General features: G+C 56.6%; 1 protein-coding gene across 1 annotated transcript in view; it reads right to left on the bottom strand.

Moving 5' to 3' along the window:
- CA14 (carbonic anhydrase 14) overlaps nucleotides 1-12,034 on the bottom strand; it is a 12,522-nt gene extending 488 nt beyond the window's left edge. The window contains exons 1-6 of the mRNA XM_026656242.1: nucleotides 11,956-12,034; nucleotides 9,689-9,709; nucleotides 6,280-6,459; nucleotides 3,721-3,863; nucleotides 2,929-3,024; nucleotides 1,929-1,995 (exon numbers count right to left, since the gene is read on the bottom strand). Coding sequence (XP_026512027.1) covers nucleotides 1,929-1,995; nucleotides 2,929-3,024; nucleotides 3,721-3,863; nucleotides 6,280-6,459; nucleotides 9,689-9,709; nucleotides 11,956-12,034 — 586 coding nt within the window. The remainder of the gene's footprint in view (nucleotides 1-1,928; nucleotides 1,996-2,928; nucleotides 3,025-3,720; nucleotides 3,864-6,279; nucleotides 6,460-9,688; nucleotides 9,710-11,955) is intronic.
- Between the last annotated feature and the right edge of the window lie 1,318 nt (nucleotides 12,035-13,352).

The following is a 13,352-nucleotide window of genomic DNA, read 5'->3' on the forward strand; positions in this document are numbered from 1 at the left end:
CAGCTCATGAACGTTGAAGGGCGGGATGGAGACTTTCTGACCTGCAGGGATGCCGGAGGGGACAGTGTTAGGGACGCAAATTTGGGGGCCAACATTTGGAGCTTTGTTCTCCACCCTTCTTCCCCTCCCCCCCCCTTCCGCACGCACTTGGCACAGGTGCCAACGGCCACACGAGGCGCAGGGAGGGTGGGGTCTCTTCTCCTGGCCACCAAAGTCCCAAGGGGGTCGCGTCCGCTGCCTGAGTGAGTGCCTAGAACGTTGGGTGGTTTTTGATGCAGATCCCGGTGCTCACCCTCCATCCCCTGATCAGCACCCCGCCCAGCGTGAAGAGCGAATAAGGAGGGGTGTTAAATCCCACCCAATTGCACACGCTGCTTTCAGCCACAGCTCCTTCTCTGCAGCGCTGAGTCTAGACCCACTCCTAGACTCAGGATATTACCCTTAGAGCCAGGCGGCTGGTTAAAGCAGCAGCCATGTTTCAGTGCGGAGAACGTCCTGTGTAGGCTTGCTGGATTGTTCCTGATGGGGGCGGGAATATACAGACCCCCATGCTGGCTGGGAAAGGGTTAATGAGAGACTGAGAGCTTAGTCAGCCCCACCTGTTACACCTGGGCGAGGTGTCAAGCCTGGAGGGAGGGGTTGGAAGAGGAAAAACCCAGCCCAGGAATGGCTGACTGGAGCAGTGTCTCTTGCGCTAGTCCCTTGAAAGAAGACCTGGAGCTACCCAGAGGTTGCTAGACACCAGCAGAGCCTTCCTTGGGCAAGTAGGCCTGGCATGGGACTGCCAGGGTGCTTTGTTCCCTGGGACTGCTGCGTTTTCCTTTTGGGGTCTGCAGAGGGGCGTGCCCAGAGAGGGGCTGGTGGAAAGGTCGAGAGGCAGGCTGGGCTAGGACGTAGGCCAGGGAGGAAGCCAAGGGTCTGAGCAGACAGACCATAGCTGTTTATTACAGGGTCCCTGGGTGGGAAGGGAACCAGGTGGGTTTCCAAGGGAGGTGGCAGGGAGGCACTGGTGGGAAGGGGTGCAAAGGACTGTTAAGTCTGAAGACCCAACACAGCAGCTGGACTATCTGTATGGGAATCAGCTCACCCTGGAAAGGCTGGGACCATGTGTGACCTGGCCAGAGGGCCGAGTCAGGGGATGGTGGCCACTGCAGGGTTGGGGTGGTATCAGCTGGGGAAACAGACTCTGCTATGTCATGCCCACCTGTGAGGGGGCGCGCTGGCAGTGAGTTACCCTTCTACACAATCTAGGCTCTGTCCAGTCTAGCTGAAAGACCAGGGCTGGCATTATCAAAGGCGCCTAGAGGAGGAGATACCCAGCTCTCGTCCCAACCTAGCCACGGATCTTACGCCCTGTCCCAGGGGAGGCTATCCGCTTGTCAAAAACAAGTTGGAGAGGTGAATTATTACGACTTACAGGTGCCTTTGCGGGGAGAAAATACGAGGCACCAGAGGGCTCTTTAATCTAGCAGAGCGAGGCTTCCTTGGCTGGAAACTGACACTGGACAAATTCAAAGCCGAAATAAGGCACAAATCTTTATTAGGGCGGGTGGTTAACCGTTGGAACAAACTGCCCAGGGAAGCGGGGAATTCTCCATCTCTTGATGGCTGCAGCTGAAGACTAAATGCCCCTTTGGAGCAGACCAGAAGTGTGTTTAGCCCAGTACCAGGGATAACAGGGGGGAGATTTGCTGGCCTGTGTGATACAGGAACTCAGCCTGGATGATCTACTGGGCCCTTCTGGTCATAAAATCTGTGCCAGGATCTAATGACTCTCACTGCTAGGAAATGTGCCCTGACATCTACCCTGTACTGTCCTCTGCTCAGTCTCATCCCATCCGCTTAGATTCACCCCCGCCGCCCCAAACAATTCCTTTCCCGGTACCACAGCCAGGCCCCACACCCCACCTGGGAACTGATGGCCTCACCTGCATACTGGATGTTCTTCAGCCGATCCAAGATGTTGTCATAGGCAGGGTTGGCCACGTCGCCGACCTGATGGAAGGAATGGAGAACAAGAGGCTGTACGTTAGCGCTGAGCCCCTGGAGGGAAGCTCACAATAGACGCCAAGGCTGGATGGCCCAGTTATATGGCTGGTTGAGTGGGGGCCTGCCCCGTTCTGTTCTATTTGGGGTCTTAGAACCACCTCAGCACGGCAGTCTCTGAGCATCTTCCAGTCCTCAGGGCCGGTGCTACCATTAAGGCAAACTAGGCGGTTGCCTAGGGTGCCAAGATTTGGGGGCACCAAAAAGTGGTGCCCCCAATTTTTTTTACAGCTTTCCTGGGCTGAGCTGCCGGCGGCGCGCTGACATGTGCGGCTCAGACTTCCTCTCCCAGCGCAGCGGCCACTCCACTTCTCCCGCCTCCCAGGTTTGCGGCGCCAATCAGCTGTTTGGCACCGCAAGCCTGGGAGGGGAGGAGAATTAGAGCAGGGGCAGCGTGCTCGGGGAGGAGGCGGAGCAGAGGTGAGCTGGGGTGGGGAGCTGCCCTGGGGGGGGGGAGCTGCTGCAGGGCTGGGGGCGCAAGATGGAAGTTTTGTCTAGGGCGCGAAACTTTCTTGCACCGGCCCTGCCAGTCCTGGACTGAGCCGCGTGACTCACATTTGTCCCATGGGGTTCTTTCTCTTGCACGCTCTGTCCAGGGGAAGAGGTGTATGTGCGGTGGAATGGTTTGATTTGGTAGGGTTGCTTTTTTAAATGACCAGCGCTGGCTGCTGGGTGCCTACATTACATCAGGTAGGAGGAGCGCACCTAGCACTTGGAGCCGGGGCTGGGGAAGTTGGTGATGGTCTGTAGTCTCCAGGGGTCTGGCCCCGAGAAAGCTTGGCTCTTGCCTGCACAAGCTTTACCCCCTTCCCCGCAGGCTGGCTGCATTGTAGGACCCACCAGGGCTGCCCCGCCTCGGTGGGTCACGGGCAGGGAGCTCACCTCGATGAGGATGCCCAGCACGGCCAGGCTGTCCGCCCGCTGCTTGGCCTCGCTGATGTTGGCGTAGCTCTCCGAGTTGTAATGCACGATGTGCAACTGCAGGGAGAGGGGGGGCAGATTCTTAAAGGCGCAGTCTCTGGGGGCCCCCTTCCCTCTCACAGCCATTAGCGAATGTATCCGCGCACCATCCGCTCACGGGGTGAACAGAGGCACAGGGAAGGGAAGGGACTTGCCTACGGTCGTCCCGGGGGGCTCAGTGGGAGAGGGGGTAAATGCACTGTGCTAGCCCCACCAGGGCTGATCGTATTGGAGGCTGGAGGCTGGGTTCAGACTCCCGTTGCGTCAGACTCTCCCCAAGCGTTAAGCAGTTTAATGCTGAGCACTGGTGGCTTCCGGAGAGTAGAACAGGACCTTTCTTCTCCTCCTAATCCCCCCCACCTCCACCGGCCCCTCTAATCGCCCAGCCCCAGTGCGGCAGTTCCAGGTACAATCTCCCCCGCCACGGCTCCAACGGGAGACCTGGCTGGGTGGGGATTATCCACCAGCTGGTACCAGCACAGAGGGAGTAACTGGTTCCTCCTCCATCCCCAATTAAAACCCTTTGGCTTTAGGGGAGGTCTCGCAGCCTGGGGGGAGGGTGGGACCTGGTAACCCCATAGATTTCAGTGGAGCTGCACCCGGGGTAGCTTTGGCCCCAATTGCCCGGCTGGTCTGGCTAAGAAGGGAGAGGATAATGGGGCACTGAGAAAACTGCCCTCTAGCCCCCCAACCCTGGGGCAGGAGCACACTCACCTCGGCAGGGAAAGCCTCCCCGTTCACCTGATGCTCCGACCCACCGGCCTGCCCCCTGCTGCCCCAGTGGAAGTGCAACTGGACGGCCGCATAGGTCTGCGGAAGCCCCCGGAGGAACATGGAAGGGGGCAGGGACATCTTCACTGCGGGGACAGATGCCCAGGGGGTGTTAGTGCACGGCACGGAGTCTCCCAACCCTGTACATCCTAGGGCCCTTGCTGCCGATGCCCGCTGGGAGGCTCTGGCCGGCGGGGAGCAGAGATGAGGCCGTGCTGGGCCGTCTCCCTCCCACTAGGAACGCTAGGGCGTGCGGTGCAGGGAAAGGCGTCCTTATCACCGGTGCAGACCTTTGGGATCTGGGCAAGGAGCCAGAAGGCGCAGGAGAGGTCCCCCTCATGCATCCCGCATCGCCAACCCCCTGTGTTCAAACAGGACGAGTCCTGGCCTCAGAATGCCAAAGCCGGCCCCACGACAGCAGGAGATGTGACCCAAAGAATCAGGGGCAGGGTCTTTTCCTGCCTTCTGGTCCCTGGGAGCACTGGGGTCAGCTTCTCAAGCTGGTCTCCAGAACCAGGTGGGCTAGAAACTATTCGCCAAAGCTGAGAGTCTCGCGTCTCGCCCTGCCTCCAACGCTGAATATCCCAATACTTGCCAGACAGGTACAAGTGCTGGCAACGCTGTGACACCCCTTCCGCCCTCCCTGACCCCTGCACCGCTACGCCCCAGAGATACACACGCACACCTCCCTTCGCACACACAAACACACTCCACTTTCCTCAACGCTCCACACAAACACATGCACCTCCCCACACTCGCACACCACACACACACCACCCTGTCACCAACACACACCCCTCCACACAAACGCCCTGTCACACAAGCACACGCCCTCCCATGGGCCCACTCCACACAAACACATGCCCTACACACACACTGACCTCTCTACATCAACACCCTGTCAAACACACAATCTCCACACACACCCCTCTCTGTGCACACACACTGTCATACACACTCCCCTCCCTACACACACATCACACAAACATCCTGTCATACCCCCCCACACACATACACACATGCTCCCCTTTCCACATACACCCCCAGTCACAACTACATGCCAACACCCCCCTCCAACACACCACCTCTCTCACTCGCCCCTGCTCCAGGCTGGGGGTGATGCACTGGGCTGGGAGGGGCTAAGCAGTGGGTCTGGGAGACCCTGCCATGCCCTGTGTGCACTGATTTGGGTTCCTCTTTCTCCAGAGGGCTGTCCCTCCCCACTGCCCATCCTGGAGGGGCAGGGGAAGCTCTGCCAAGGGGGCTCGCTGCACAGGGCTCTGTGAAGTCTAGTGCCTGGCGGGCGAGTTTGCCCCACTTTGGGACTGGGGCCGGCTGGTCTGCAGTGCATGATCCTCACCTGGCACTCCCAGGCCTCAGCCCCTCCTAGGGGGCCCCAGTGAGAGACCTTCCCAGGGGGTGGGACCGGCTGGATCTGATTATAATTCCCAAGGGAAACTCCTGGGGAAGGAGCTATCCATGACTTCTCCCCACATGGCGTGTCCCTGGGACCCCAACAAGGCTGAGAGCCAGGGGTCAGCAATGGAGCAATGGCTGACCAGTCTGTGGTGCCATAGCAATGGGGCAATGGCTGACCAGTCTGCGGTGCCATACCAATGGGGCAATTGTTGGCAGCTCCCCACCCAGTGCCATAGCAACGGGGCAATGGCTGACCAGTCTGCGGTGCCATAGCAACAGGGCAATCGTTGGCAGCTCCCCATCCGGTGCCATAGCAATGGGGCAATGGCTGACCAGTCTGTGGTGCCATAGCAACGGGGCAATCGTTGGCAGCTCCCCACCCGGTGCCATAGCAACGGGGCAATGGCTGACCAGCCTGCGGTGCCATAGCAACGGGGCAATCGTTGGCAGCTCCTCACCCGGTGCCATAGCAACGGGGCAATGGCTGACCAGTCTGCAGTGCCATAGTAACGGGGCAATGGCTGACAGCTCCCTGGTGCCATAGCAACGGGGCAATGGTTGACCAGTCTGCAGTGCCATAGTAACGGGGCAATGGCTGACAGCTCCCTGGTGCCATAGCAACGGGGCAATGGCTGACCAGTCTGCAGTGCCATAGCAACGGGGCAATGGCTGACAGCTCCTCGGTGCCATAGTAACGGGGCAGCTTCCCGATGCCATGCAGGAGGCTGGGGGGGGGAGCAGAGTCAGCAGTGGGGCATTGCCTGCATTTCCTAGTGAGGTTTAACTGGATGAGTAGCTGCCGAGAGAGGGGGATACGGAGAGGCTGCCGCGGCAGAGGAGGGGGCTCTTGTGCCAGCAGCGGGGAGGGGGATGGAAAAGGCTGGTGAGGGGAGGGTGCAGGCAGGCCTGGGGATGCGGAGGAGGAGACTGTTGCTCTGAGCAGTGAGATTGTGCGGAGGGGCACAGAGAAGGCACAGACAGTGCTCTTGAGGCTCCTAGGGAGAAACAGAAAGGTCCCAGCCCACCTGGTGATGCCCCTCCGTTCCTGGGGTAACACCCGCCCCGCCCCGACTGCAGCCTCACCTGTGTGCCCGTTGTTGAAGAGGGTGAAGGCCCCATCCCCAGGGCTCTGGTATCCCTGGGGCTCAATAGGCGGCAGGGCCGGGTCGTGCTGCACAGACTTGGTCTGGATATCAATGGGGGACTGGGCCTGCCCCCCACAGTCCGGGTAGTCATCTGACCAGTGCGCCTGGCCGTGGGGGCCTGAAAACAGAGAGTGCAGGGGGGGTCAAACCCCTTGGGGAGGGGGCGGGGAGGTGTCTCTACCAGCTAGATTTGTGCATGGGCCAGTTCTGGCCCCGGCAGCGCGATTTCACACCCCCACCCTCAGTACGACGCGCCATACACAGCTGTGGCCGTGACAACGCTCAGCATTTCAGCAGCGCCTCCCGTCTGGGGAATCTCAAAGCCCCCCAGGAGCTGCAGCTGGAAGGGACAATCCCTGTTCCATGGGGGAAGAATGAGGGCGCGGAGAGGGGACGTGACTTGCTCCTTGGGTCACGCAGCAGCAGTAAGTTGGACACCCCAGCAGTCCTGACGCCCAGTCCCCTACTCTAATCACCAGATTCCTTTCCCGCCCCCGCCCCTGAGCTGGGCCTTGAAGCCGGGAGTCCTGGCTCCCATTTTCCTGCCGTAACCACTGGATCGCGCAATCTCCCCTGCGTAGCACCAAGCTCTTTACAGCTATGCCTCACTTCACTCGTGCAAGGACCAGTCCTATGTCAGGAGAAAGGCTGGCTTTGCGGCTCGGCACTGGGACGCGGGCAACGGGGTTCAGTCCTGACTACCACAGAGCGTAACATGGGGAGAATGATGCTTTCCAAAGGGTGGGGCCATGAGGTGCTTGGCAGGTGCTCGGACAGGAGACAGATAAAACGCTCAGTAGAGACAAGCTCTAGCCAGGGTTTCTATAGGCAGTTTGGATTTAGACGTGAAGCTCTTTGGTGCCTCTCTTTGGTTTGGCACCAAGACTGTTTCCAGTGGCTGCATCAGTGACAATAATCTGCTTTATATGGCTGTGTTTTTCCTGAGGGGCCAGATTTCCCTAGGCGAATTTCAGAACCGCTCAGCACCCTCCGTTGGAGACGGATTTCCAGGAGCGTTCAGCTCCCACCGTGACATGCCCAGCTGGGTTTTCAAAGAACTCAACAGCTGATAAGCACCCTGATCGCTTAGGAAAATCTGGTCTCATTATGGGTGCTGAGCACTTACAAATTCTGGCCTCTGTGGCAAAGTCACCTGGACTCAGCTATCAACCAGGGGAATTAGGTGCCTAAAGACCTTTGAGGAGCTGGACGCGAGAGCCCTGGTTAGAAGTTCTCTTTCTGTTCAGGAAAATGCCAAAAATCAAAATAACCGTGAATAAGTGGTTATAATAACGCACGTCACTGTCTAGGCTATGCCTGTTTCACTTTTCCTGTGAGTGTCCCTATCTGGCAGGGCTGGAACCAGCCTAATTATGCCGCTTTTAAAAGGCGACTCTGCCTCACCAAGGCCACTACAAGGCAAATCGGGTTTTCTCCAGCGCTGGCTGAATGAGGAGGCTTTTGTATGAAGGACCCAGCTTGGGAAGGGAGGCCAGAGCCCCACAGTTATTTGCATCTGAATGTAATCTCTGCTATGGTAATTAGTTTGCTGGAAACATTTTCCAACCGGGGAAGCACAGATAAAGCTGTTTGCTTTTCCTGCCACTGCGCCATTGTTCTTCCACTGGCCCTGGACCTGAAGTTACCCAGAAAACAAAGAACCTCCAAATCAGATATACCCACAGACTACAGGCATTCTCGGTGCCCTGTCTGGCTGTTGCTAGGAGCTCCCAGAAGCCTCTGGGCCTAGGGCGCTCGACATCCATGCCTGCCACGTAAAAAACGCACAGGCGTCTCATACGTGGCTTGGGTCTGCTGGGGCAAATGGGCTTGCCTGCTCAGCCAAAGTCCCCTCCCTGCCCCCCTCCCCTCCACCGCCGGGTAACAGGCAGGCCTCCAAGCGCGGTTTCAAACGAGTTCCTGCTGCTGCCCTTTCCAGGTTCCTGCACAAAGCTGTGCTTTCAGGGCCCGAGCTTAGGTGGGGATTACGTCTGACCCCCGTACGATGGGATCAGCCGTGCCCAGCTGGCTCTGGGCTGCACTTTCAGATAGGTGCTGGCTCTGTGCTAATTGGATTTGTTAGGCTTGTAGGCAGTTAGCTGGCGATCTGGGTGGTGGATCACTGTTACATAAGGGCCCCGGGAACACAATGGGGCCATTCTAGCATAGGAACTAATTGGGGGAGAATCTAAGAGGCCTAACACTCCCGCAAAGCCAGGGGCTAAGGGCTAAAGCACTGGGGTTTGGGGTACAGTGGTTAGAGCAGGGGTCTGGGAGTCAGGACCCCTGGAGACCTGTCCTGCTGTGGAAGAGATGAATCACTCCCCTGCTGTAACTACAAGGCCATGCTCCCTTCTAAAGCCTGGGATAGAGCCCAGGAGTTCTGTTTCATTGTGCACCTGCTCTAACCACTAGACCACATTGTCCTCCCAGAGCTGGAGACAGAACCCCGGAGTCCTGAAGCCCCAGGCCTCCCTGCTCCAACCTTCCCCTTCCCAATGCTGAGAAAAAAAACAAGGAATCTTGACTCCCAGCCACCCTGCTCTAACCACTAGACCACATTGTCCTCTCAGAACTGGGGACAGAACCCAGGCATCCAGTTCTCTCTCTGCAGGATACGCATAACACCCACAGAGGCCAGTAGGAATCAGACCGCTGAGTTCTGTTCCTGGGTCTGGGAAATGGTGAGGCCTGTTGGTTAGAGCAGGGTCTAGGAGCCAGGACTCCCGAGTTCTTTTCTCAGCTGTGGAAGGGGGGTGGGGTCTAGTGGTTAGAGCACACAGTGAGCCAGGACTCCTGAGTTCTCGTCTCCGCTCTGGCAGAGGGTGGTGTACAGTGGTTAGAGGAGGAGGCTGGGAGCAAGGATCTCTGGGTTCTATTCCTGGGTCTACCGCTAAGTCTTTTCCTTTCCCCCTGTGTAAATGGGAGTAATGTGTCATCCCCCCCCCCCCGCATGGGGTGCTGGGTTTAATCACTGAGGCTTTGCAAAGCACTCGAAGCTCCTTGGCTGGAAAGGACCAGGGACAGGCCAAGAGACGCTCTGCAGCGCCCCCTGATTGGCCAGGCCTCCTTGGTCTGAGCATCTCCTGAGCAGGTGGCGTCTGTGGGGAGACCCCAGCTCTCTGCCAGGCTGGCCGCAGCTGGAGCTGCTGCACAAATAGTGCACTCAACCCCCAGTAGGAGGAGGGCAACATCAATCAGCTTCCATTGCCACCTGCTAGCCAGCGTGGGCATGGTGTTGGCAGGAAGGCATTGCATCCTGCCTCGCTAGCAGAAGGGAACTGGGGCCTGGAAGAGGAGGAACTGAATGGGAGAAAGCCCAGAATAAAATCCTCTTCCAACCTTACCTTTATATGTCCAGTGGGAACCTGCAGAGCAAGCAAACAAAAGCACTTAGTCAGCATAACTAACACTGAGTCTGCCTCAATATCCCCTCCCACCTGTAAGCCTGAAAGACCCCTGAGCATTTCCCCCAGGGTCCAGGACAAATCCAACCCCTTGCCTTTACATCCTGCCACCCGTGCGGTCTCAGTCAGTATCCTCCTTCACTCCCTCTTCTGAATGAGATTCCATGCGGCTGTTAAAGAGCTGCCAGGTTCCACCCCAGAAGTGGCTGCCTTTCCGTGTGGGGAAATAATTCCCCTAAAGAGCTTTGGGATCAAACGTGTTGCGCCAACATCCATTGAAGTCAAAAGAGAGTGGCTTTCAATGGGGCGATGGACCAGACTCTATTGTTGCCCAGGTTTTGTTCTCCTTTTCTCTTTGAAGTGCCCTGCCTTGCTTAACTGCTCCTCTAACAGCAGGCTGGGAAGAGGTCACCCTGCTCCCAGTGCAGGATGAGCAAACAGTCAAACCCTGGCTAGCACGTTCGGCCCTGCTGCTGTGACGGCTGCTCTTTTTGGCCAACACGCTAGGGATCGAACGGGGCATAGGCGCCGACTCCGTGGGTGCTCCAGGGCTGGAGCACCCATGGGGAAAAATCAGCAGGTGCTCCGCACCCACCAGCAGCCAAGCTCTCCCCATCCTCGCCTCCTTCCCCACTGCAGTGCGCCGCATCCCTGCTCCTCCCCCTCCCTCCCAGCGCTTCCCGCCCCCTGCTGCCTAACAGCTGCTTGGTGGCGCTTAGGACTTTCCGGGAGGGACAGGGAGGAGCGGGGACGCAGCGCACTCAGAAGAGGAGGCGGAGAAGAGTCAGGGCAGGGGCGGGGACTTGGGGGAAGGGGGTGGAATGGGGGCGGGGACTTTGAGGGGGGGTGGAATGGGGCGGGGCGAGGGTGATGCCGGAGCGGGGCCAGGGGCGGGAGGGGGTCGAGCACCCACCGGGCAGAGGGGAAGTCGGCACCCATGGAACGGGGCACCTCTGGAGCTAAAAGCATGAGCGCAAAACCCCCACCTTTCCTAGCTGGGGCTATAATTACGGGCTTTCGTAAGACACATTCACCTGGGGGTGGCACTTGCCTTCAGTCCCATCTCTGAGCCGCTTTCTCCCACTACCCCTAAAACTCTTGCGCCCAAACAAAAAGGACATGGGCAGAAAAGGAGAAACGGAAGCTGAAGCGGAGCCAGGGGCTGGGCGAGATTAGCGGCTCTCTTGTTAAAAGGGCAGCAGGTCCCGGTGGCAGAGACTTGAGCTAAAATTAACCCCCCAGCTTGGCAAACACATTTAAAGAGACATTTGGGGGCAGAGAGAACCATGGGCTCCTTTGTGCTTTTCCACCCCAGGGCCAAAGATTCAAAGGGACCCATTCTCTGCCTGCCCTGCACCTTGGGGCAGTCTCTGCCAGCAGCCCCCAGCTGCTAATTCTAATTCAGTAGCACTTTGCACTGGTGCAAAGGCCAGTGCGAGGGGCAGGGCAGTGGAGAACCGGGCTCAGCGTCTGCGCTCCGCTCTCTTCGCTGCTTGTACTGGCCGCTGTTGGAAACAAACTTTATGGGGCTGATTCAATTCCTAATCCTCTCTTAATGCTAACCCGGGACAGTTGGACCCCTTTGCCGCCCAGTCAAACCACACGCATGTCTTCTCGTGGGGGTCTTCACTTCCCAGACAGATTCCTCCCCCAGAAATACCCACGTAAATTATAAGGATCAGAGTCAGAAACTGTGAAGGCAGAAGGGCCCATTAGATCACCTGGTCTGACCTCCTGTGTAAGCCAGGCCGGAGAACTCCTCCCACTCCCAGTTCCCCTATGTTGAGCCCAGTAACTTGTGTTTGACTCAAGGTCTTCCAGAGAGGCCTCCAGTTGTGCTATAAAGACCTCAAGACCTGGAGAATCCACCACTTCCCCAGGCGGTTTGTTCCACTGGTTAATCCCCCTCTCTGGTAAAAAATAAGTCTGCCCTGCTTTGAATTGGAATTGGTCTGACTTCAGCTTCCAGCCATTGGTTCTTGAGCTGCGTTTCTCAGCTACATTAAGAGTATCCAGTGTTTTCTCCCCGTGAAAGTACTTAAACACCATAATCAAGTCACCTCTTGATTTTCTTTCTGATACATTCAACAGATTGAGCTGCCGGAGTCTCTCGCTGTCAGACATTTTTTTCCAGCCCTCAATTTTTGTGTGTGTTGCTCTTCTCTGCCCCTGCTCCAATGTTTCAACATCCTTTCTAAAGTGCAGACCCCAGAACTGGACGCAGCGTTCCAGCATCGGTCTCACCAGGGCGGCGTAAAGCAGTACAATCACCTCTCCTTCTCCCATCGTGACTAACATTGCCTACTGCCTTACACCCCAAGCAGCCTGGCTGATTTCAGTGGGCTCGCTTGTGGGGTAAGAGGGGCACCGGCTGGCCTGGTACTAGCATGTGAGCTGATGAGATGACATTTCTTCGCAGAAATTAGCGCGTTGCAGCCCTTTCAGGCCCAGCCGTGACGGTACAGTGTTGACGTTCATGTGCGTCTCAAGCCGTGCTCAGATAGTAGAACAGCTTGTTTGCAGAGCCCAGCTCTGGGACTAGAGGTGGGAATGCTTCACAAGCCTATTACTTTTGTTTGTTGCGTCTCCTTTTGTGCATGATGGGTTAAATTCTGCTCCTGTTTACCTGGGTGTAAATCCAGAGTAATGCTACTGAAGATGGTGGAGCAACTCCAGATTTAACCCGGGGTAATTTAGAGCAGAATCTGGCATAAGTTTTAAAGCAGTCAAATGAAACAAACAATACATCTCTGCTCTGTTAGGTGTTTTGCCTGTAATGTCAGTGAGAGCAGGCTCGGGCCCTATGTGGCTCTATATGTGGCATTTATTTGCCTTATTACTGTTTTGCTACAGACCTGTCAGGAGCGTTTCCCTGCACAAACCCAACGCTTCCAAGGCTTGTTTGAGACTGAAAAGTCAGGCCATTAGGAAAAGGGATTCCCAGTCTGCTCCCAGGCTTGGGCTAATGAGACCGATTTGGGGCCTGATCCGAAGCCCATGGAAATCTTTCCACGGGCTTGCAGCAAGTTTTGGATCAGGCTCTTGATGAAAAGATTCCCGGGGGAACTGTGCAAATGAAAACCAGAGAGTCACAGGACACCGTCGCTGGGAACAGTCCCATCCTCTGGGACTTGGCAAGTTACTTTTCATGCTAAAATCAGGTTGATTTAAAGGCCTGGCTGAAAATTGGGGTTTGAATCCATGAAAATGATTGTGGCGCGTGTCTGCTTTCCCTTGACATTTTTTTATTTTTCTTCAGAAAACTGAAAATATTTGGCCAAAACCCATTGGGGTTTTTTTCCCCTCAACACTCCCCCCCTCCAGCCCCCAACACACACACACTTACTTTTGGGGCAATTTTCAGCTGAAATTTTTCAACAAAAAGTCAAAATTTTCCATGGAAAAATCCCAAGCATTTTCTGTCCGGCTGTCCTTATTACCTGTTTTCATCAAGTCTACTCTTCTGCCCACTTGCTGCATCTGCCCCGGCACTGTTTGAGCTACTGATCACTGTTGCTCAAAGAATAGAATTCATCTACCCGACATATCACGTCTACTCTCTATGACGTAATCACAGGGTTAGCTCCGCCCAGCAGCGAAAAAT

Source organism: Terrapene carolina, unplaced genomic scaffold, assembly GCF_002925995.2.
Source record: "Terrapene carolina triunguis isolate 2854851 unplaced genomic scaffold, T_m_triunguis-2.0 Scaffold227, whole genome shotgun sequence".
Taxonomy (NCBI): domain Eukaryota; kingdom Metazoa; phylum Chordata; order Testudines; family Emydidae; genus Terrapene; species Terrapene triunguis.